The 25,064-nt window shown below is 49.2% G+C and overlaps 2 protein-coding genes across 3 annotated transcripts in view; one reads left to right on the forward strand and one right to left on the reverse strand.

Annotated features, from left to right (window-relative positions):
- CLSTN2 (calsyntenin 2) overlaps positions 1 to 25,064 on the reverse strand; it is a 650,264-nt gene that overhangs the window by 543,168 nt on the left and 82,032 nt on the right. The window lies entirely within an intron of this gene.
- Positions 16,063 to 17,080, forward strand: LOC132365069 (condensin complex subunit 3-like). The gene is given in 2 exon segments (XM_059921788.1): positions 16,063 to 16,078; positions 16,179 to 17,080. Coding segments are annotated over 2 exon segments (918 nt in total).

The following is a 25,064-nucleotide window of genomic DNA, read 5'->3' on the forward strand; positions in this document are numbered from 1 at the left end:
GGAGAGGTGAGTTGGGGAGAAGATGCACAAAGCAGAAAAGCGCTGTCTTAAGATGGTACTTCCCAGGGATGAAGAGGAAACAAGCATGCCTGGAACCCAGGGAGCTCAGAATGAGGTTGGGAAGGCAGGCAGAGGGTGGTGGATCCTCTCATTTAATCCGCATAACAGCCCTGGGATGCAGGTACTATTATTACCCAAGATGGAGCAATTTCCCACAACGAGTAGGACTTAGAGCTGGGACTCAAACTCCGACTCCAAAGTCCACCCTCTCACCATGCTCTATTTCTTCTATGTTCACAGGGCCGCTGTGTTGGGAATGACTGGGAGGGGCAGGGTGGGGTTGGAAGACCACCCAAGAGGCTCTCACAGTCATCTATTGCCTATCACCCTGTATAGTTCACAAAAAGCTTACAGTACGCTGAGGAAAGACATTCCAACTAATGGACCATCCTAGGTACTTAGTGATTCCCTTGACAAGGTGCCACTGGGATCTCCAAGCCCTCTTCCAGTCTTGGGATGAATCAGAATTCCAAAGGAGGTAGAGCTTTGGTAAAAGTTCCTTAGCTGACATAGGCCATAGAACTAGCTAGCATCCTGGCTGGCCAGAATTTAAAACTCCCTAGGAAAATGTTGTTTTCAGAAAAATTCCAATATGTATGATTAGGCAGAAAACAATGTCCTTTGGGTGTCAATCATCCCTAAACCAGGTAAGGGTAGGCTCCCCTAAATCTGCAAGCCCCCTGGGGTCAGCATTTTCAGGCATACTACCCACGTGGAATGCCTTATGACAGGAAGGGGATCATTCCCAAGGAAACAGCACAGAGTACCTCTGCAGAGAGGACAAGCCCCATTTCAAACTTTGATTCCAATTTGGCATTCGAGACTCCTGTGGCCTCTGGGATTTTTATTTCCTCTTTCTCTGACAGGATGGTGACATCCCGATTCTAGGTTAATGACTAAAATATGAGAATTCTCATTAGATGCTCCCCCATAGTACCTCCCTCTCCCCTACTGCTAGAGACAACCTCTATAAAAATCATTTGCTCCTTTCCATACTGCATAGACTTGGATTTAAGCATTCATTCAGTTGCCTCAGGCTGTCACCAAGAAAATTACTTATTAATTTCTATGCACTGCAAAGCCATCTCTAAAACAAATAGAGAGTTGACTTGAGATTATCGGCGTTGACGCCCATGTTCTGGCTTTGTACTTTCTGTCAGAGTCTCGAAATGTTTCAAATATAGCGTCATACACATTTGATCACATTTACAAAATGCAAATTTACTCAACATTAACTGAAAACGTCCATCGGTGAGGTCTTGAAAGTTTACACCCTTTCAAGCTATTAAAAGGCTAATAAGAGACATTTTCTCCCATATATTATGATACAACTAATTATTTCCACTTCCTCCTGTCTAAAAAAAAAAAATAATGACTCAGTAGATTAATAGGCTGTAACCTTTTGATCTTCAGCCCTTTAAGAATATGAAGAGTGCTATGGACCCTGGTAAATCCCAGCGTTTCATCCAGTTATGCACATGCACACACAAAAAAAGTAATTTTGCACAGACATAAAACAGCATTTCAGTTATTTCCTGGCTCACCTAAGATCCCAGGAACCCTGAAGAATATTCTGCCTCTCTTCTTTTTTCAGTCTACTCAACTGTTTATTAAACCGATGGCTGCTCATTTCATTAGTAGTGTCGGTGTTGAGTGAAGGACGCTTGCAGAATGATAAGCGGTATTTGTGTTTATTTCTCTGCTCCCACACTAAATTATCAGGTGTTTTGCATGCACTTTAAGAATGTGCTCATGGCCTGTGGAGAAGACAGATAAATGCACCATTGGAATGGGGCAGGGGATGTCATGCCTGGCACCCCAGGGAAGTTACAGCAGAAGAGGAAGGCTCTTCTCCGAAGCCCAGCAGCTGGCCCAAGGTGGGTGTTCAATAAAGCTGCTTTGGGGATTTCCCTGGCGGTCCAGTGGTTGAAACTCCATGCTTCCACTGCAGGGCGTGCGGGTTCGATCTCTGGTGGGGGAACTAAGACCCTGCATGCCGTGTGGAGAGGCCAAAAAGTTAAAAATAAATAAATAAATAAAAAATTTTAAAAATAAAGTTGCTTTGGTTATCATTGTGAAGTCATTATCTTTGAGAACCTGGTCCTTGATGCAGTTAGGTTGACCCTGCCACCATGCTATGTCCCTTTGGTCTACACAGGAGGTCTGTGCAGCCTCAGTGTTCTCTTAAGCTGTGTCCCAGAGCATATCATAATTTTTATATACTATCTACTATGTGCCAGGCCTCCTATTTCTTTTCTAATATTGAAACAACTCTCTAAAGTAGGGGTCATGATTCCAATTTTACAAATAAAGAAACCGAGGCTCAGAGAGGTGAAGGGACTCATGCTGGCTTACTGGCTGATAAGTGTTGAAGCCGGATTCCACCGGACCCATCTGACTCCAGTGTCCTCGCTCTCTGTCAAGGGCCAGGCTGTCTCTCTCATCTCTACAGTGCTTTTCACTTTGCTCACACACCAACTCATTTCTCGAAAACAAACCCAGAGAAGTATTTTTTTACCCTCGATTTGGTAAATGGGGAATTTGAGGGGCAAGGAGACCAAGCGACTTGCCCAAGGTCATGCAGGTGGCAAAGAGCGGATGCGGGGCTGGAAGCCAGGTCCTGGGTCCTGGGCCACTGCCGACGCTGCACCATGCCTGATGCCCAGCTGACAGGAAGCAGGAAGGCGTGCCCACACTTCTGCCACCCTGTACCCGCTGTGGACCACCCAGAAACGGTACTTACTGGCCCTGGAACCTAGGCTTGGTGGGAGCAAAGACAGAGTCAGAGAATAAGAATAAATTTGAGGCAGACTCATAAAAAGGCTACATGGGAAATATATTTTTAACGAATTAATTTTTCCCCTGAGTATATTTATGAGCCTGTTCTCCCCAGCAAGCCTGTTCATTTTGCACAGACATAATTTTCAGGACAAGCCCCATGCAATATGTCCAGGGGCAGCACCCTCCTTTTGTCTGCAGTAGGGGGAGAAGGAGGTCAAAGGGTCCTCCCACCTATTTGTGCTTTGCTCTGGGCCCAGAGCAGCATGCCCCAGTATCCCCTAGGCTAGAGAGTGCCTGGACAGCTGAGAGGTTTGAAGGTCCTGGAGTCTAACCTCCCCATTTTACAGAGGGGTCCTGAGGTCCAGAAAGAGGAGGGACTCACCCAAGGTCCCCAGTCAATTGTGCAGAGTGGCTGCAGGCACAGACGGTAGAGCCACAGACTGCCTGATTTGAATGCCAGCTCTGTCTCTCACTAACCATGTGACTTTGGATGGATAATTCAGTCTGAGCACAGAATTACTCGAAGACATAGGAATCTTCCCCAGCTCATCTCAAATCATGCAAGCTGCCAACCACCTGATTTCTTCCCCAGGTCAGCTTTGGATGACACCACCCCATTTCACTGTAGCAGCAGAGACCCAGCTCTAACAAACAGCTTCTGAGTCTGTGCCCTCTCCATTACACCAAGTTCCAACTCACGTATGCCGTCCTTGTTGTCAAGAGATGCCTGGAATAAGGAAACTATACAAATATCCCTTGATCGTCAAACCCATTCACTTAGATGCTTCTCCCAAATAGAGAAGCCCAGAATCAATTTGGTTCCTGAAAGTTGAGAGCAAAGCATCAAGACTTTGGATAGCAAGGGATACCTGCTCTGTCTCAAAACATTTATCCAAACGATTAATCTCCTCATTTGGGACAGCAAGAGTTGCGGTAGTAAGGATGCCACCCCGGGACCCTTCTGGGTGGCCGCCAAGACACGGACAGCCCACACCTCAACCACCCCAGGGATATGGTGGTTACATTCCCCCAACCCGTTGACAACTGTTAAGTCACTCCTCATTAGCAAATAGCCAAGAATGACCAAACAAGGCTCTGCCCATCTTCCTAGTCCAAGAATGTCTTCCCTCCATGTGCCATGTGTAAAAATCGGTTTGATTTATCGCAAAATGAAACAGAGGCAAAGCATGACCACATCCCACCCCCACTGGCTTCCTAAGAATACCAGTCCTTTACCTGGATTTATTTGAGGCCCTTAAAAAAACATCAGGCATAGCTGTTGAGGTCTTTGGCAGAAGGGCATCCTAGCCTTTTGACATGGCGCTGTCAAGATGTTCCAAGATGAATAAAAGCTAGAAGAGGCAGTGTCAAGCTGACGTCTCCTCAACAGAAGGCTGACATGAAAAAGGAAGGACAAGTGCCCACCATTCAACCGGGGCTCCTCTTCCTTCAGCCTAATTTATGCCTCAGAGCCCTTACCCTGTTTCTCTGGCTGTAATATCATGTGCCACTGAAGGGACGTCAAGGTGGAAGATGCCATTTATCTGCCATTTGGGGTCCTTAGAGAAAATAGTGTTGGGCACGCATTTTTAATGAACAATTCCAAAAGTGCATTCAGGAGTTTAGATTTCAGTTACATCATCTCCAGTGAGGGGACAAGACCATTTTTCTTGTAAAAAGACTGAAGAGGGGTAGGAAAGAACATTGAGTGTCAGGTACCTGAGTAGTCCTGTGTCCTCCCACCCTGGGGCTGTTTCCTCAATGGGAGAATGTGGGGTACAAGGTCTCCACTGCCCCTCAGCCCCATGTTCTCTGAGTCTTCCACCTGTCTGGTGAGAGGAGACCTCCCGTACCCATTAGAAGACAGGGAAAATGGAGGCTGCAAGTGTGACCCGCACTCCCCACTTCTGTCCACTTCTTAGCTCCCTGATGATACAGTTCAGCATACACCCAGCTTTAAAGAGTCAGTATCAGGGAACAATGCAAATCGAAACTACAATGAGGTCTCACCTCACACCAGTTAGAATGGCCATCATCAAAAAATCTATAAACAAGAAATGCTGGAGGGGCTTCCCTGGTGGCGCAGTGGTTGAGAATCTGCCTGCCAATGCAGAGGAGACGGGTTCAAGCCCTGGTCTGGGAAGATCCCACATGCCGCGGAGCAACTAGGCCCGTGAGCCACAATTACTGAGCCTGTGCGTCTGGAGCCTGTGCGCCGCAACAAGAGAGGCCGCGATAGTGAGAGGCCCGCGCACCGCAATGAAGAGTGGTCCCCACTCGCCGCAACTGGAGAAAGCCCTCGCACAGAAACGAAGACCCAGCACAGCCATAAATAAGTAAATAAATAAATTAATTAAAAAAAAAAAAAAGCAGCTACAATTAAAAAAAAAAAAAAAAAGAAATGCTGGAGACGGTGTGGAGGAAAGAGAACCCTCCTACACTATTGGTGGGAATGTAAATTGGTACGGACACTATGGAGAACAGTATGAAGATTCCTTTAAAAACTAAAAACAGAGCTACCATATGATCCAGCAATCCCACTCCTGGGCATATATCCAGAGAAAACCGTAATTCAGAAGGATATATGCACCCCAATGTTCATTGCAGCACAATTTACAATAGCCAGGACATGGCAGCAGCCTAAATGTCTATCAACAGAGGAATGGATAAAGAAGATGTAGTACATATATACAATGGAATATTACTCAGCCATAAAAAAGAACAAAATAATGTCATTTGCAGCAACATGGATGGGCCTAGAGATTGTCATACTGAGTGAAGTAAGTCTGACAGAGAAAGACAAAATGTCAGATGATATCGCTTATATATGGAATCTAAAAAAATGGTACAAATGAACCTATTTACAAAACAGAAATTGAGTCACAGATGTAGAAAACAAACTTATGGTTACCGGGGGTTGGGGAAGGGGGGAGGGATAAATTGGGAGATTGGGATTGACATATACACACCTCTCTATATATAAAATAGATAACTAATAAGAACCTACTGTATATCACAGGGAACTCTATTCGGTGCTCTGTAATGACCTATATGGGAATGGAGTCTAGAAGAGAGTGGATATGTGTATATGTATGGCTGATTCCCTTTGCTGTGCAGTAGAAACTAACACAACATTGTAAATCAACTATATTCCGATTAAAAAATTAATTTAAAAAACCCCAAACAGACCAACAAAAAAAAGAGAGTCAGTATCAGGGAAAGAAGAAAGAGCAGGGGCTCTGTGGGCAGCCATCCTGGGGCTTGTATTCTACCTCTAACCAGACGTCTAACACTGGGGAAGTGACCTAACTCTTCATTTCCATCCCTATAATGGGTATAATATTATCTACTTCACAAGAGGATGATGTGGCATGGCGTATGTCAAGCAGCTACTATGTGCCTGGCACTTAGCAAGCCCTCCAGACAGGAAAGGGTGATTTCGCATCCTGCTGCTGCCCCCACTCTACGGTTTTTGCCAGCACACAGCTCCTGACAATTCTCAGTGCTGCCGCATGCAGTGATGGACAGTGTGTTTCATCACTGAACCAAAAAACAGAAAATGCAGAGCCAAGGTGAAATGCTAAGAGAACCAGCTGAACCTCTGACCTCTCAGAAATAGCTTTGGCTTCTCTGAACTTGGCCTTCGGGAGCTCTATCCGCTGTATTCTGGCAACTTTGAAATTCACTGAGGTCTCCAACCTGAGTCTCTGGAGATCTCAGTGTTAGACTGACCAAGGTGATGCAGAGGGATCAACAGATGGGGAGCAGAAATAAGGAGGAATCCTAGAAGAATCAAACGATAATGATCCCAGCACCAGAGATGAAAATAACACAAACGCGAAAGCTCTGGGGGAAATTGAATTTCAAAATTTACAATATTTAGACATCTGAAATATAGCACGTCTCATCTCTGTGTTTTGCATGTGTGCATTTCTTACATACAGACATTCCCCAAGCCCAGGTTCCCTACCGAGTTCTTAATTCATTGAGTCAGATAGTTTGGGGAAGAGTATTCTAAAGGCTTGGCAATGCTTTTACGAGGATGGCTTCAAATTTTGAACAATAAAGTTAAAAGTCAACATGTGGGGCACAGGCCTTACACGCGTGGGCCTGACATCCTCATCGGTGTTCTGTTTTCCCCCGGGATCCTTTACAGATCTAAATTCAACTGTGAACGCTAAGGACACATGCATTACCATATGGACACCAGACTTTGAATCACAAAACTCATTATTTCTGCCATACTTAAAATGTAAAAAGTCAGGGGAAAAAAACAACAAAGGAGAGAATTCATTTCTCTTCAAAAATTGTTTCCTTCCTCCATTTACTGCAAACCACCTCCATTCTCACTCCAGACAGAGGGAGAGAAACCTCTAGAAAGCCTGAGAGAATGTGCTGGAGTCTCAGAATGAGAATGTCCCAGATCCTGGGAGTTTGGGGAAGAGGCAGAGAAAAGAGGAGATGGAAACCATTTTAAGACAAAACAGCATGAATATGGAAGTGACCCACTGAACCCATCACACAGTTTCAGAAGGAAGACCTCGGCTTCCTGCACAGCCTGCCCCGTACGAGTCAGTGGGGCTTTTTAAATGTAATACAGAAGCTCCACCACTCACTCTGCAGGGGCCACGCTCTTCTTAGCCGTAGCTTCTGGGATGGCTAATTCTGTGTGTCAGCTTGACTGGACCCCAGGGTGCCCAGAGAGCTGACAAAACCTTATTTCTGAGTGTGTCTAGGAAGGTGACTCCAGATGAAATTAGCATTGAATCAGTGGACTGAGAAGCCGTTTGCCCACCAGGGCAAGTGGGCATCGTTCACTCCGCTGAGGGCCTGAATAGAACAGAAAAGACAGAGGGAAGAGGGATTTGTGTCTTCCTGTCTGGTTGCTTGAGCTGGGACAGAGATCTTCTGTTCTCTGAGCTCCTGATTCTCAGGCCTTCGGACTCAGAGTCACTTATACCCCCAGCTTGTCCTGGGTCCCCAGCTTGCAAACAGCAGATTGTGGGACTTCTCAGCCTCCATATTTGTATGAGCCAACTTCTCAAAACAAATCTTCGTGTGTGTGTGTGTGTGTGTGTGTGTGTGTACACACATCCTATTGGTACTGTTTCTCTGGAGACCCCTGACTAATTCGGCTTCTGAGGCAGAAAACCCAATTTGGAGCATTCTCTTTTTCTCAAACTCTACCCCCTTGGCTAAATCCCCGCACCCCATATGCCCTCTTCAAAGAGGCAGATCCAGGAGCAACCCCTCTCTACCTGTTGAGATTCTGGGGCTGCAGGAACAAATCATCACACAGTGGGTGGCTTAGAAACTTCTTCTCTCACTGTTTTAGAGGCCAGAAACCCAAAATCAAGGTTCGTCAGGGCCATGTTCCTTCTGAAGGCACTAGGGAAGGGCCGTTCCTTGCCTCTTCCAGCTTCTGGGGGCCCTTGGCCTTCTCAGCTTGGGGCTGCGTCCCCTGCATCTCTGTGTCCTCTCTTCTTCTGATAAAGATGCCAGTGGTTGGATTTAGGCCCCAATTTAACACAGTAGAACCCCATCTTAACCAGTTACACCTGCAAAGATCCCATTTCCAAATAAGGCCACCTTCTGAGGTTCTGCGGACACTAGTCAACCCACTACTACGTCTAAGGCAAAGCTGTCTCTCCGGCTCCTCCACCCGGCCCGCCAAGTCACGTGGGCTCTGACGAAGCCTCTGGGCTGACAACTTCAGGAGAAGGACCGACACTTATTTTTCCAGGTTCTCCTGAAATACACAGCTGAAGGGGAAGTCTCACCACCAGCCCCAAATCTACCCTGTGACGCCATTGGCAATAATCCCCAGAGCTCCGTTCGGGGGTGGGGGTGGGGGTTACCCCCTCAGGCGCTGCGTGTTGAGGCTCCCAAGGTCACTGTCCCACCTCTGGCTCAGGAACCTGGGCTCTCAGCCAGGAGGCAGGGAGGTGCCCCAGTCACGGGCAGTGTGGAGTGGGGAGGCCTCTGAGCTGGGGGTCTCCCCTCCCCTCTGTGGGCCCCTGGTACCCATCTGTAAGGTGAAGAGCCAGCTCTGGATCCCAGACGTTCCTGGCAGGTGACAGTGAGCTCACCGAGACAGGAGGGCCTCGGGGACACAGGTCTCACACCAAGCCCCCCCAGCCCCAGAGTGCCACTTTGCAGTGGGTGGCTCAGGGCCCTGAGGGGCTGGAACTTTGACTCCAGCCACTCTGTGCCCCCATTCTGGTGACCAATCCAACAAGAAACAAGCGGCACTTCCATTCCCCAAGCCCCATAACACTCTGTGACACGGAGAGGAAGCAGAGGAAAGATGGCCCTTTAATGGGAAAGCAAATTTTTTTTTGTCTGTTTAGTTTTTTCTGCTTTCTGAGCCTTGGGACACATTTTGCACATACAAACCCCGCACAGGACATAAAGGGCGCGGTGATGTATTTGCAAGCACTTCCATATACTATTTATTTTACCTACTGAAATATCATTTCTGTCTGCGAAAGATATTGGGTATGGTCAGCTTTTATGCTCTCGGCACCTTCCCCCCCCACTAACAAAACCCTTCCCTATAAATCTGCGGTCCACAGCCGGACTTCAGAAAACACTTTAATAGTTCCCAACTCCAATATTTTTCCACAGCGATATATCCTCATGTCAAAAATACTGAAGTGCTGAGGCTTGAATTCATTCAAGAGAGCTCATCAACACCCCTCCAGTGGGATGAGGGACTCAGTCTCCTCCCAGCCCCCTGGGGGGATGCAGGGGGCGAGGGGAGATGCTGCAGAAGAGGTAGACCCGCAAACACCACCCATCACTCCCCCTCTGGGAAGCAGGATTGGGCCACCTGGAGGGGGAGGGGGAGGGATGCCCTTCACTGTTATCAACAACAGCCATGGTCACTGTCCTCAATCCCATGTAGCTCCACGCAGGGTACCTCCTCCGTTCCCCTGAGCGCCCAGCCCTGAGCCATCCAGCATGTCCTTGCATGACCTGTGAGCTGCTTCCACGCCCATCCCACACTCAACTCTATCCTTACCCCGATAAAGCAAACCCAGCCTCAGGTAGGACACCCAGCAAGACGGCTATTACTGAAGACCTCAGAGGGGGCCGCATCATACATCGTACCGAGCACATCTTTTAAATCTTCCTCGGACATCTCCTCGGCCTCATCGCTCTCTCCTCCTTCTCCGGCTTTGCTCATGAAGAATGATTTAACCCCTCCTCGACATACCCCACCAACATCCACTGGAAAGCAGTGGGAGATTAGAAATAACCATCTGTAATATTAAGGATAACAAAACCCCTATATGGCTGTGCTCTTTGTTTGTTTTCACCTCTGATGGGGAAGCTGATGGGTACCTTGCCGCAGTCCCACAGCCAGAGAAGGCGCAGAGTCAGGAGTCAAACCGTGACCTCCGCCTTACAAAGTAAACACCTGGAAAAAAGTGCACGCCCACCATCTTTGTGAGTGTATTTTAAGGCCTACCACTGGGTGGACACGGATTTAGTTTGGGCCAGCATCCCCACGAATAAAATTTTGCTGACCAGGGCTTCCCTGGTGGCGCAGTGGTTGAGAATCTGCCTGCTAATGCAGGAGACATGGGTTCGAGCCCTGGTCTGGGAAGATCCCACATGCCACAGAGCAACCGGGCCCATGAGCCACAACTACTGAGCCTGCGCGTCTGGAGCTTGTGCTCCGCAACAAGAAAGGCCACGATAATGAGAGGCCCGTGCACCGCGATGAAGAGTGGTCCCCGCTCGCCGCAACAAGAGAAAGCCCTCGCACAGAAACGAAGACCCAACACAGCCAAAAATAAATAAATAAATAAATAAATAAATAAAAACTGAGCTAAAAACTCAAGCCCTCTTAAAAAAGAAAAAAAAAAAAATTTGCTGACCAAAAATTTGAATGTACCCAAGATAGTAAATGGAAACAAAACTACTTGGGGAACAACATTGGGGTCACTTTCAAAGTTCCTGTTTACTGTCAAATAATATGTAGCTGAAGGGAAAGAATTTGAGAAACAGCAAGGTTCCTGACCAGAGAGATCCTAGACAGGGGACCAACCCTGTGTGGTCCTTAATTTCTCATCTGCCAAACGCAAGCAGTTGACTATGGTTCCAGCTTAATTTCCTTAGTGTAGTTCAAATAATTTTGTAAGTGATCACTAAAGTTTATTCTAAAGGGCCAAATCCCTGGCATTGGGTATATTCATTTAACAAAAATGGCAACTATTATTTATTGAGCAGCAGATATGTGCCAGATGCTTTATATGTAGCATCCTGAGACTGAAAACAATCCTGCAAGATAAGGGTTATCATCTCCATTTTACAGATGACAAAACTGAGGCTCAGAAAGCCCAAGTAACTGCCTCGAGGCCACAGAGCTGACATTTGGGTCTGTGTGCATCTCTATGTGCAAAGTTTGTGCCTCCTTTACCCGCAGTATCACCATGAGACTGAAAACGAATAGTCCTATAGGGACGAGAAGCCATCACACAGACCCAGCTGTGTGAGGTGTGGGTAAGATCCAGGCCCGACTGCTGCCTGAACCACAGGGCATCTGCTAGTGACCAAACGTCCACTGGGGCCAGGCCAAGGCTGCCAGAGGGCTGCAGAAAAGTCCTTTAACCCCTCAGTGATCTCCAGGGAAAACAAAACCTTGTTTCACGGGAAAAAGGACACGCGGCTGAGGTGGGCCCTGCCTGCGGCTCAGTCCAGGTCTCCCTGGGGGAGGACGGCACACTCCCCCAGGCTGCCCACATGTGTGAGGGACAGACACAGGGGAAGACAAAGGGTGGGCACCCGGGCAGGGGGTGCCCTGTGCCGTGGGATGCCCACATGTGGAACACTGCCACCTCCATGCTCAGACTTGACATGTTTTATTAGTAAATAGCCACAAAGTGTACTGAGCGCTAATGCTGCATCAGGAAGTGTGCTAAGAGCTTTACATGAACTCCCTCATTGAATCCTCACCTTCTACACAGTAGGTATCCATACTTATCCCCATTTTGCAGATGAGGAAACTGAGACCCAGATTGGCTATACTCTACAGTGAGTGGAGCTAAGGTTCAAACACAGGCAGTGGGACTTCAGAGGCTGAGAGCTTAACCTCTGCTGATGGCCCCCAACCCCCATCGTCCTCCATGGGACCCTCCATGCCACTGTGGATCGGGGAGGAGGGCAGCGCCGAGTCCTGGAGCAGGAACCAGAACCCCAGGTCTGGGGCCAGGTGGAGGCCACACCCAGGCTCAGCGATTCCAGCCTGAGCTCTCTTCCCTTGGGACCAGACTCCTGCCAAGAAGCAGTGCCTGAGAGGAGCAGGGTAGGGGCGGTAGCGGTGAGACACACAGCGTTCAGTGAGAGCTGCCTGGTAAACAAGGAGTCAGAGCTCCGAGCTCCCCTGGGGCCCCCGCCACCATGAAGGCGCCCTGGCGCCCAGCTTGAGCAGCTCCCAGGGCAGCAGATTCAGCTCACGTCACTGAAAGCTGTACCAGCGTCTCCTCTGCCTGGTGAAGCCAGGACTGGGACGCTGGGTGCAGGACAGCACCCTCCACAGAGCTGACCTGTGCAGAGGTGCTGCATGCGGGCCCAGGACCTGCTGAGGGAATGGGGGCTTGAGGTACCCCCAGCTGGGGAGGCCAATGCCCCAGCCTGTCAGGGACACAGAGCAGCTCCACCCTCGGAGGACCCTCCAGTCTGCTCTCCGTATTACAAATGGGGACACAGCCTCAGGGAAAGCAAGGGCTGGTCCAGGGCCAAACGGCAATTTTTCTTTCAGACTCAAGAAAACAATGACAAGTTTCCTCTGTTTGAGAGAGTTCTACCTGCTCTCTTCAATGCATTTGCATTTCAGGAACAGAACCAGTCCTAAGCCTTGCTCTGGGTCCTCATTCCAAATTGTCAGGGTTCTCCCCAGCCTCCTCACCACCCCCTGATTCCCTGCTTTGGCCATATTGAGGTAGAAACCTAAGACTCACAGATAACAGGCCCCTGGACTTCTCCGTCATTCCCAGTGGGAATTAAATCATTTCTGTGGGATCTGTTTGTGCCCCACCTCTCCCACCACTCAGTTACTCCAGAAAGGCCAGGGTGGGTCTGCCATAGTCACCGGTGGACCCCCAATGCCTAGCAGAGATGGCACACAGTAGGCTTCCAATAAATAGTTTTTGAATAAAAGAAGACATTTTCACAACCATACCAGAAATTTATCTCACAAACTGGTGGTTCTTCAAGAGACCCCTTCTGGGCTTCCCTGGTGGCGCAGGGGTTGAAAGTCTGCCTGCCAATGCAGGGGACGCAGGTTCGAGCCCTCGTCTGGGAGGATCCCACATGCCGCGGGGCGGCTGGGCCCGTGAACCACAACTGCTGGGCCTGCGCGTCTGGAGTCTGTGCTCCCACAACAGGGGAGGCCGCGATGGTGGGGGGCCCGCGCACCGCGATGAAGGGTGGCCCCCGCTTGCCGCAACTGGAGAAAGCCCTCGCGCGGAAACGAAGACCCAACGCAGCCAAAAATAATAAATTAATAAATTAATTAATTAATTAATTAAAAAAAAAAAAAAAAGAGAGACCCCTTCTGAGATTGTGTATTTCTCCCAGTGACTCTCGGCACAGTCTGGAATTCTTCTTAGGGGCCAATTTCCTGGGCCACCCCTCCCCCCATTCATGCCACCAGCATCACAAGCCTGGACAACAGCACCAGTAATTCTCTGTGAGGTCCCCCTTCCTGAAGGTAACTTCTACCTGCAGGACAATCTCTCCTCTTGCTGTCCTGGGCCTGGTTCCCTTCCCCTGGGGGTGAGATCTGTTCAGTTCTGTGTCTGCTCACTGAGCCATTGATTTTGGGCAAGTGGTGGTGCCCAGGGAGCAAGATGGGATGACCAGCATGCCAGGAGGGAGGGGCCTCCCAGGACACACATCTCCCAGTGAAGGGCAGAGGTCACCGTAGAAGGCTGAATCTTTTTACTCCCAATCCTGCATCACCTTCCTCATCTACCCAGCGCCTTTCCTATATTGGAGGTGTCATGATGGGCTCTTAAGGGCACAAACTCTGGGAAGGGTCCATGCAATAAAAAGGGGGCTCTTCATTTCATATGTCTTGTTCAGAGGGTCCACTTCTGCGCCTGTCTGCAGAGGTCCATGACCTAGCTCCCATGGGGCCAAGCATCACATTAACAACAAAACCATCTAATATTCCACAAGTCACACCTGCATTTGCCTTATTTTACAAGGGTCTGGCACTGTTAGGTAACACCTACCTGCCTCCACCACTTCCATCCCATTCTCTACTCAGCAACACCACGTGTCCTTCTGCAATGATGTCACTCCCCTGCTTAAGCCCCTCAGCACTCCCCGTAACCTCCAGGCTGAACGTCAAGGAGTACCCTTACCAAACAGCCCTTGCCCAATTCACTGTCAGCCTCACCCCCTGATACCCTGTGTCTCCTACTGTCCATTTCAGCCCCAGAACAGCTGCATTTGCCACACCGCCGCACCATCCGGGCCTCTGCACACACAGCTCCCCTAGTTCTCTGCTCACCTGGCACATCTCCTGGGTCACCTGCTTCCGTCTCCAGGTAGGGCTCATCTCTCTTTTCTGCGGAGCTGCACATCACACATAGATCTGTCCTGGCACCTACTTGTGACACTGTGTTGACTCTGCCTGTCTGTCTGTCCCTCCCGACTGTCATTCCTCTACAGGGGCAGCCTGCACCCCATTCAGCTCTGACGCGACCAGAGGGGCCAGGGCCCGAGGACAACCTGAGCTTCACAAACATGTGGGGTTTTGTAATATCTATAAAAGGCACAAGAAATCCTGTCGCATTTCTTTGATTATGCTTCTTGACTTGCCCACGTTCAATCACTTGATTTATTAAAAAATCTTACTTAGAAATGACTCTGAGGGACTTCGCTAGCTGTCCGGTGGTTAAGACTCTGCACTTCCACTGCAGGGGGCACGGGTTCAATCCCTAGTTGGGGAACTCAGATCCTGCATGCCGTGGGACGCCAAAAAAAAGAGAACTGACTCTGAGCCCTTTTTGCTGAGAGATCGCACATGGACCATTACATCAGTTCAGGGGGAGCAACCCAACCACCTACAAAAGCTGATCAGCCCACTGAGGTCTCCCCCACCCTTACCTGTGTTTGTACAGCTAAGGAGCTGGGTAGGACTGCAAGCAGCAGGGCAGAGGAGCCACCCCCACCAGGAGGATGGCCTGGAGCACAGCAGGCCATGTGGACACAGTCAGGCAGACCAAGGAGCCAAAGCATTATTAATGTAGGAGGCGCCTCTCACCTGCACAGGGATGGCTCAGGCCTCTGCAGCCTGTGCTTCTTCCCCCCTCATCCAGTAGGCTGCCTGACTCCTTCTAGAGTCACCTGGGAAAGTGAGGGGCCAGGCATGAGCAGAGCAGCAGGGGCCTCCAGCACCTCTATGCTTCTCTTATCTCGGGCATCCAGGCTACACGCCAGCCACAGGCTCCGCCCCATTGTCACTGCCTCCAAGGGACCCCTCTACCCTGGAGTGGACCTGGAGTTCCCGGTATGATCTTCCACTTTCACCCATCAGGACAGCTTGGCATGCACCATGCTCTCTCAGCATCTCTCCAGGCTACTTGTCTTCAGAAGTGCAGTGCCCAGGTCCCAGCTCTGCCCACCACCAGGCTAGGCGCACTGCACTCTCACTCTTATTCTGTGCTTCTCCCCCAGAAGTGTGTTGGATGGTTTTTTTTCTTTTCTTTTTTTTTTTTTAATTTTTATTTTATACTTGCATATAGCTGATTAACAATGTTCTGTTAGTTTCAGGTGTACAGCAAAGTGATTCAGTTATACACATACATGTATCTATTTTTTTTCAAATTCTTTTCCCATTTAGGTTATTACAGAATATTGAGCAGAGTTCCTTGTGCTATACAGTAGGTCCTTGTTGGTTACCTATTTTAAATATAGCACTGTGTGTACACGTCAATCCCAAACTCCCAATCTGTCCCTCCCCCCAACCCTTCCCCCTGGTAACCATAAGCTCATTCTCTAAGTCTGTGAGTCTGATACAAATGAATTTATTTACAAAACAGAAACAGACTCACAGACTTAGAGAATGAACCTTTTTTCATGGTTAACCTTCAATGGTTCCACACTGTAATCTGAACTAATGTATTAACAAGGGAGAATGGCTCCATTCTGGACATGAATGGGGGGTCTTCTTGCCTTATATCCCTAAGAAATGCACCCCTTATGGGTAGAATAGCAGGTACCGTGGCATGTGGGTAAAAGTGTTTGGACCCGTAAAAAGAGGGGACTTCATGGCACCCCCTCCAATCATCCCAAAGTAGTTCCATGGACTCCCTTAGTGCTCCTGGAACATGAATTAAAAACTAGCAGTAGGATTCTTTTTCGTCTTGTCTTGTTATGGTACAATCCTGTGACTGAAGAGGATGTTTGACTTCGACATTGCCTAGGCGTGTTCTTCCCAATGTTTGCTTATGCAAGCAGGACTAACCAGGAATGTTTTGAAGAAGCCTTTCTTCCAACTCCACAAACAATGGCCAATGCCCCTGCATCTTCTCCTTTAGCTGAAATAGATGTCACTAATGTTGCTGAGTTACCTGTAGATTTGACAAGACCAAGTGGATTGAATCCTCAGGCCAAGAATTCCCAAGATTATCAAGCCTTAACAGTTCATGACAATCTGGCTATAAAAATTTGCAATGAGATCCTAGCATGTCCATATTCACCAGAAATTCGGGTCTATACAAAAGCCTTGAGTTCTTTAGAACTCAGGAGCAATCTTGCTAAAGATCTTCTAGTTCTATTGCATGAGATTCTGGAGCAAGTAAAAGATAGAACGTGTCTGAGAGCTTTGGAGAAAATCAAGGTTCAGTTAGAAAAAGGAAATAAAGAACATGGTGGCCAAGCTGTAGTGGCACAGGATGACAACACAACTACAACTGTTTTTCAAAGTGAAGATGAAAAGAATAAAGAAGTATATATAACTCCTGTCAAGGATGTTAAAGCATCCCGAACGAAATCCACTCAGCAAAAGACCAACAGAGGACAGAGAAAAGTGATAGCTTCAGCTAGAACGAACAGGAGACGTCAGACTGTTGAGGCTGAGGCTGACTCTGAAAGTGATCATGAGGTTCCAGAGCCAGAATCAGAAATGAAGATGAAACTACCAAGACGAGCCAAGACAGCAGCACTAGAAAAAAGTAAACTTAACCTTGCACAATTTCTCAGCGAAGATAAAAATTAGGAGAAGATATGATGGAGATGGAGTCCTTTGAAAAATGTCCTTTAAAATTATGTTCAGTTCTTTGCTTTAATAAAGTTACCCTTGTATGAAAAAAAGAAAAAAAAAAAAAAACTAGCCCGAACATATAGTCAAACTCATGTACACACAGCCCGCCCAGCCCCTATTAGAACATCAGGTACACACCCCTGACGGGGAATTTTCTAACAGTACAGGGCTTGCAGGTGTCTCAGAGCTAAGTGTAGAGTGAAACAAGCCTGGCTCCTGGCAAGGTTGCGGGTAAACCGCATCACTGAGTCACTTGCGTGGACCTGGCTCTCCTGACCTGCTTTCAGGCCATCATCAGCACACACCCACCCTTAGAATCCACTTCCTCTCAGGGCTCTGTGGTGGAGTTAAGCTCTTCTGGAAGCTTCCGATCCCTTCAGCCCACAGGAGCATTAATGAGCACAGGGGCAGTAACTCAGAGTACTTAAGAGTATGCAATAACATCATGGCACTTAAGAGGCAGGGGACTGTCTGCGTAGCTCAAAACGATGCTTCCCCGGTGGAGTGGAGAGAGACCCAGGGAAACTACGGCTCCAGGAAGCACTGGGGGCATCCGATGGCAGAAGCTGGGAGCCCCACATCTTAAAAGTTAATATTTCACAGGAGAGTAGTTTTTTTCCTCCACCTGGTATCTAAATACGGGGTGGAAATGAGTGCTGGGTAGAGAAGGGAGCACACGAGCATTTAAGTCATTTACAGTTTACATTTTTACGGCACAGCAGAGACCGGCATCCATTTTCCACCTGCAATTAGACGACGGAGCGGGTTGCCAAGTTTCCATGTAAATAGTGCCTATTAAAAGAGTCAACACCACGCGATGACTGATCAACACCGAGGATTTATTCACTGAGCTAACAGCGGTTTTTACTTCTGCCATTACGCGGGGTGATACATAACAATTTAGATAATGCACCCGGCCAGATACACTTATAACTCTGGTGTCAGGGTCCTGCCTCGGAGGCCAGCCAGCCCTGGGGGAGGAGGGATGAGGCCCCCAGTCACAGCAGAAAGCCTGGAGCCTGCTGGCCTTGGACCTGCCATCCCGGGTGGGATGTGGCCCATATGGCACCCAAGGGGAGGACTTGGGCCAGAACCACTGCCTTTCTCCTTCCCTCGCAGCACTCTGAGCCTGTCTGCAGGCCAGGACCCTCACTCTCCTCATGTGTCAATGGGGACAAGACAGCCGTCACAGGGGACAGAGCGGGGGCGGTCTGTGAAACTAAAATGAGCTACTTGATGGCAGGTTTACGGAGATTCAATTATTCATAAACGCATGTGTGTACATGCATGAGGGTTCTACCTGAGTACACATGTGTGCACACAAGGAAAGCCCCTCCCCTACTCCCTCCAATACAGGCAAGACACCGTCTCCCTCTAGGGTGGGGTCTCCTCAGAGTCTTTTTTCATTTGTTTCACTTGTCTGGCACCAGATGGTGTTTAACGCCTTTGCTGAGTTCTGGTGGCAGGTATCGAATTTCCCACTCAGCATTAACCCGTTCTTTGTGTTGGGCCCCTGGGTGAAGACCTAGGCTGGCGATGCCGGGCAAGGCAGTCGGACAGGTTTTCCGTGGGAATGGTGCTCTGGGGACAACAGGGACAAGCTCTACGCACTCCACAGGGTTTCAACCCCCCTCAGGTTGTGACATCTCCCAAATCTGTGCTCCCTGGGCAACTCCCTCAACATAAGGGAGCACAGTTTGACATGCCCCCCAGAACACTCATCACCTACTGCCCCAGCCCAATTCTCCTTCTCCTGTACCATCAGGCACTGGCATCCCCAGCGTACCCAGGAACCAGACCCACCCTGACTTTCCCCTTCATCCCTCATGCAGTGGGTTCTGATTCCTATTCGTTCCTCTGGCTAAATATCTCCCCACTCCAGACCTCCTTTGCATCCCCACTTCTGCCACCAAATTTGTCATTTCCTACCTGGATAAATATAATTGTCCCCCAATGCCCGGTCTCCCAACCCACCATCTGGCCCTCCTCAGCATCCTTCTAATATATAAATCCAATCATGTCCTTCTTCTAAATACTTTAAACTCTTCAGTGACTCCCACCAAAAGCAGGATGAAGCACAAACAAATAGGATATGTGTGTGTGTGCGGATAAATAGATAGATATAGATAGAACTGGTTCATGACATTATATAGGCTGGCAAGTCCAAACTCTGGAGGGTAGGCTAGCAGGCTGGAGTCCCAGGGAAGAGCCAGTTCAAGTTTGAAGGCCACATGCTGCAAAAGTCCTTCTTGCTCAGGGGAGGTTGCTCTTTTGTTCTATGAAGGTCTTCAACTGATTGAACGAGGCCCACCACACTAAGGAGAGCAATCTGCTTTACTCAAAGTCCACCAACTTAAATGTTAATCTCATCGAAAAACACCCTCACAGAAACATCCAGAATAATGTCAGATTAAATATCTGGGCACTGTGGCCCCACCAAATTGAAACATAAAATTAACTATCACACAGTCTCTCTTCTATAATGATGAGTTGAGGCTTCAGGAAGCAAGCAGGACTGATCTTTCTCCTGCATGACCAGGGCAGAGTGCCCGGAGTGGCTCTACACAGAGGAAACTTTTTATTTTCCACAACCTGCACTGCTATGACCCGGTCCAAACACCATCATCTCTTTCTCAGGTCACTGCAACATCCTCCTGATGGGTCCTCTGGCTTTCTGACCTCCTCCTACTTAGTCTATTGTCATTGTACAGCTGGGGAAGGTGGAAATTCTCCATGGTATTTCCACGTGTGTTGTGACAGTGTTTGTCCTGGACTATCTTTTCAAGGACGTTTATAGAAACAGATTTGGAGGATAGAGATAGTATCTCCTTCCTGGGCAGAGGGCAAATTGTCTCCTGAACAAGAGGATAAAGGTGCTGTCTTACTCCAGGACAAACTTGGGGCAGCTTTGCCAATAGCCCCTTATAAGACTGTGGGTTCCTAAGCCCGGGGTTCCTCAGCGGTGACACAGACCCACTGTGTGCACAGTATCCACCTGGGCTGCTCCGAGTGGCCCCGGTAGAACTCGGGGAGCAAGGGGAATGGTTGTGAACGAGAGGCAGGGGCTGTGCTACCTGGTATCCTGTGAGTAATAAAATCCTTTATCTCTGACCAGGAGGCTTGTGTCTGCCAACGTCTATGAGACTGTGGCAGGTGAATTTGTTAGCTTGGAAGCGGACTCTTCACGATTTTTGACATACAGCAGTCCAGTTGCTCATTTATGATCTAAGTCAGGTCATGTTGCTCCTCTACTCAAACTCCTGCAATGACCCTCATCTCACTCAGAGGAAAACGCAAAGCCCCTACAATGGCTGCAAGGCCCTGCAGAAGCCCACCTCCCACCCCCATCAGGCCTCTGACCTCATCTCCTCTCTTCCCCCATCCCTCACTCTCCTCCAGACACAGCGGCCTCCTCACTGTCCCTCAGACACACGCCAGGCACATGTCCTACTGTGGACTTTATACCGCCTGTTCCATCGGCTGGATGCTCTTCCCCCTCATCCACGTTGCTCCCTCCCTTCCTCACCTCCTTCACACCTTTGCTCAATGTCACCTTCTCATCGAGACCATCCTGAACCCTTATGTAAAACCGCATCCTCCCTGCCATCACAGGCCCCCCATGCTACCTCCCTAAGCCCTGGATCCCCAAAGGGCTCCCCACCTGCACAGATGCCTCCCCAAGTGTGGCCTTCTTGGGTCACTTTCCCCAGTCTCAACATCACCCTTGCCCCAGACAAAACTGCCCTGGTCACAGCCCCACCCCTGACAATGCCTGATGATACAGGAGGGCACCCAAGGTTCTCTCAGCTGCGGAAAGGGAAAGGGCACCTGGGACACAATAACAGAGAGAAGGAAGCAGCTCTCCACTCAGCAAAAGGGCAGAGCGTTGGCTGGTCCTGGAGACTGGTGGAGGGAGCAAGGGGTGACTGGCACTGGCTGGTATAAATGTCTGCATCCCAGGAGCTGCAGATATACTTGAGGAGGGAGACGTGGCCCAGGGCTGAGCTCCGGCCCGGCGTCCGGAAGGAGACTATAGTGATTCAGGCATTCCAGGCACACGTGGACCCTGCTCCCCACCTCCAGCACAGGCTGTGGGCATCTGGAAGACTCAGCTTATTTTTCCAACTGGTCCATTTTCTACAGCATCTCATACTCTTTCCAGTTACAGCTTTGGGTTTGGTGATGATGACAGGCTTGCTCCGCTATTTATGCTTCTGATTATTTTTAGTGTTCCGTGATTAAATTTTCTTAAATTACAACTTTAGACCCAAGCATCAGATTGTCTGTAATGTGCCACGGTGTGTTCATATGTGCCGTTTATATATATTTGGGTTGCAATAGCCCCAGAAAAAAAAAAGACATTTCAATAGTTGGCGCCCAAAGCCCTTGTTTCCATATCACCCACCTGTTTCCATGCACTTCTTTTCTATTCCCACACTCAGTGATGCCCTCCATATCCTTGTAAGCCCAAACACAGAGCTGGGTGAAGTAACTAAGCCCTCGTTCAAAGCCACCAGAACTCGTCGGCCTTCTCCCATCACCTCAGCACCCACCGTGGGCTGGGTCCATGGTTAGCACAGCCTGTGATTCTGTCCTCAGCCCCGGGGCCCAGAACTGCAGCCCCTTCTACTGTTCTCCCTCACCCAGAATTAGATTCATCAATTCCCAAAAAGGCTGCCTGAAGTGACGTGGTTTACCTTCTGACTCGGGGCCCACCACGCTCCCCAGTGATGCTCTCCTGAGGCGGCTCCCCTCCCACAGCCGTGCCTGGACCATCCATCCACTGGACAGACCCTCTTCCCTTGGCTCCACCAGTATGCACTGCCCTGACAGCCCCTGGCTTTTCTCCCTCCTGCCGCCTGGACCAGGTCAGCACTCTTTCCCTGACGGACACATTCACCCATGGCTGTGTAGCTGTAACGGCCACCCTCCATGCCTCTGTCTCCGGCCCCACCTCCAGACTGCATTTCCAGGGCCAGCTCTGCTTCTGTGTAGATGCACCCTGGAATTTCAGGCTCACTGGCTTCCCTCTAAAGCGCCTCCCGTCTCCTGACCTCCCTCGCTGGGTTAATTCAGTCTGCGGCCGCTCAGTCACCCAGGATAAGCCCGCGGGATCAAGGGCACTGGCTGTCACTCACCGCACACCTTTTCCAACCCTTCTGACTCGCCTGCCTCACCACAGAGGCAGCGAAAGCTAATGACTCGCCTTTCTTGCATCTGGAGGTGGTCATGAGACACGATTCTGTCCAATGAGTTAGAGACAGACATCTGCTGGGGTGTCTGAGAAAGCTTTTACGGTCCTGAAAATATGGACCCATGCAGCCGGCTACCCTTTCTCCTTTCAGCTTCCCGGTCCCCCAAAATCCCCCCAACACTGAGGTGCACCTGGAGCTGCTGCAGCAGCCCTGAGGCCCCGGGCACAGCAAGTACACGGCCAACAGCTGAAGGGGGGAAGAGACCGCTGGGGACTTTGGGGGCATGGCTGAGGGATCCCTCAAGCTCTGGACAGCCTGTCTCCAGATTGCTTGTCCTAAGAGAGAAAGAGATGTCTGCATTGTGTTTTCTGGCACATCCTGACTGAACCACTTATTTCATTCTTATCTCTTCTCCCTCCACTCCCTGGCTTGCTTGCAGCAGACCTTCTCACTCAATTGCTCTCTCCTTTTTGTCTCTCTCTTCCTCCCTCCCATCTCTCATCACTGTCTCCTCAAGTGCTTGCTTTCTGAGCACCCACTCTGGACAGGCTCTGTGCTTCAAAGAAGCAGGAGACAGTGGCATGCTTAGTGCAGGGCGGTGCGTACAGACAATGTGACAGGCTAGCTTCCCCGTGCACCTTCCGCCGTGCTGAGCCTCGTCAAGTCTCCTGTCATGGTTCCTTCTGCCTTCTTCAGCGGCTTCCTGCACACCCCCAGTGAAAGCGGCATCTCGGATCTCCTCGTTTGATAGACTGCAACGACCCTCATCTCCCTCAGAGGCATCTCTGGCCTTACTCTCCTGACTAGGATGGTTCTGTATCCCAGAGCTGGGGTCCTCTCCCTCACAGCCCCCGCTCTCAGGCTTCCCCCACTGTTCCAGCCACCTGAGCCCTTGGCTCAGCACTTAGAACCCCCCCTGTCCTCAGACACTCACTCTTCCCGCAGGGACTCTATGAAACCCTGGTGTGAGGGCAGCAGCGGCCAGGGAAAGGGGCCCAGTGGTCCAGGGGTTTAGGAAGGACCAGGGTTACATTCTGGCACGTCAGCCAGAGCCAAACCGTCCTGTGGGAGTCATCAGAAGGGCCAGGCCAGGAAGGTAACAAGCGCTAAGTAAACGTACACTCTGTGCTAAGCCCTGGGCCGGTGGCATCCACGTATTATCTCTCTTTTTTTTAATTGAAGTATAGTTGATTTATAGTGTTGTGTTAGTTTCAGGTGTACAGAAGAGTGATTCAGATGAATATATATATTCTTTTTCAGATTCTTTTCCTTTATAGGTTATTACAAGGCACTGAATGTAGTTCCCTGTGCTATACAGTAGGTTTTTGTTGTTTATCTGTTTTCTATATAGTAGTGTATATCTGTTAATCCCAACTTCCTAATTTATCCCTACCCCCCTCTTTCCCTTTTGGTAACCATAGTTTGTTTTCTATGTCTGCGAGTCTATTTCTGTTTTGTAAATAAGTTCATTTGTATCATTTTTTTAGATTCCATACATAAGTGATATCATGTATTTGTCTTTCTCTGTCTGACTTACTTCACTTAGTATGATAATCTCTAGATGTACCCATGTTGTTGCAAATGGCATTATTTCATTCTTTTTTATGGCTAAGTAATATTCAAAAAGTCTACAAATAATAAATGCTGGAGAGGGTGTGGAGAAAAGTGAACTCTCCTATGTCGGTGGGAATGTAAATTGGTGCAGCCACTATGGAGAACAGTATGGAGGTTCCTTAAAAAACTAAAAATTACCATATTATCCAGCAATCTCACTCCCGGGCATGTATCTGGAAAAGACAAAAACTCCAGTTCGAAAAGATACACGCACTCCAATGTTTATAGCGCACTATTTACAATTGCCAAGACATGGAAGCAACCTAAGTGTCCATCAACAGACGCATGGACAAAGAAGATGTGGTATATTATCTCATTTTTAAGTGCACAACTGGGATAGTTGTATACAGAATGGATTCCAAGGCTCAGAGAGATTCAGCAGTGGGTCTGAAGTCACACAGCAAATAAAGGGCAGATCCATGGTGTGAGGTAAAGAGAAATGGGGTTGGAGGAGCTGGTGATCTGTAGGTCAAGGTTGCAGGCAGGCATGTCCTGGAGCAGAGGATAGCCCTCTCCCCATGCTCTGTCACTGGCGCCTCAGCTCTGCTGAGACACCTTCCCAGAACCGGGCACCCACAGACGCCAGCAGAGTAGCTGTAACAGACATGACTCTAGCACTGCCACACCACCAATCAAGGGTTGGCAATGTGGCACCCTAACCAGCTGCCATGTTAGCAGTGCTTGGCGCCGGCCCAGGGAGGGCCCCTGAGTCTGAGGAAGAGGGTCTGCAGAAGCAGCCTGCCTGCCAGGGCAGCTCAGGTTCTAACTGTGGGGAAATGGCCCTGGGCAGGTGGGTAGGGGCCCTGGTTCTCTGAGCACAGACCAGTCCGCCAGCTGACACGTCTGTAACCTCTGGAACACACAGGCCACTCAGCTGCACCTGTGGGGTAAAGACAAAGGGATCTCCAAATCTGCAATACGAAGAGCCCCTCTTTTTTCTAATTGTTTTATAAATGCCAAAGTGCTTTCATATCCACTGTTTCATCGGGTCTTCACAACAATCAAGCCAGCATTATTTTTCTAATTTTCTACACGAACAGCATCAAAGCAAGGCCCCAAGAGGCTGGCTGTGCTGAGGACCACACAATAACTTTAGAGTGCAGTGGACGGTGGTAACAGTCAACTTTGTC

The sequence above is a fragment of the Balaenoptera ricei genome, chromosome 4 (genome assembly GCF_028023285.1).
Source record: "Balaenoptera ricei isolate mBalRic1 chromosome 4, mBalRic1.hap2, whole genome shotgun sequence".
NCBI lineage: Eukaryota > Metazoa > Chordata > Mammalia > Artiodactyla > Balaenopteridae > Balaenoptera > Balaenoptera ricei.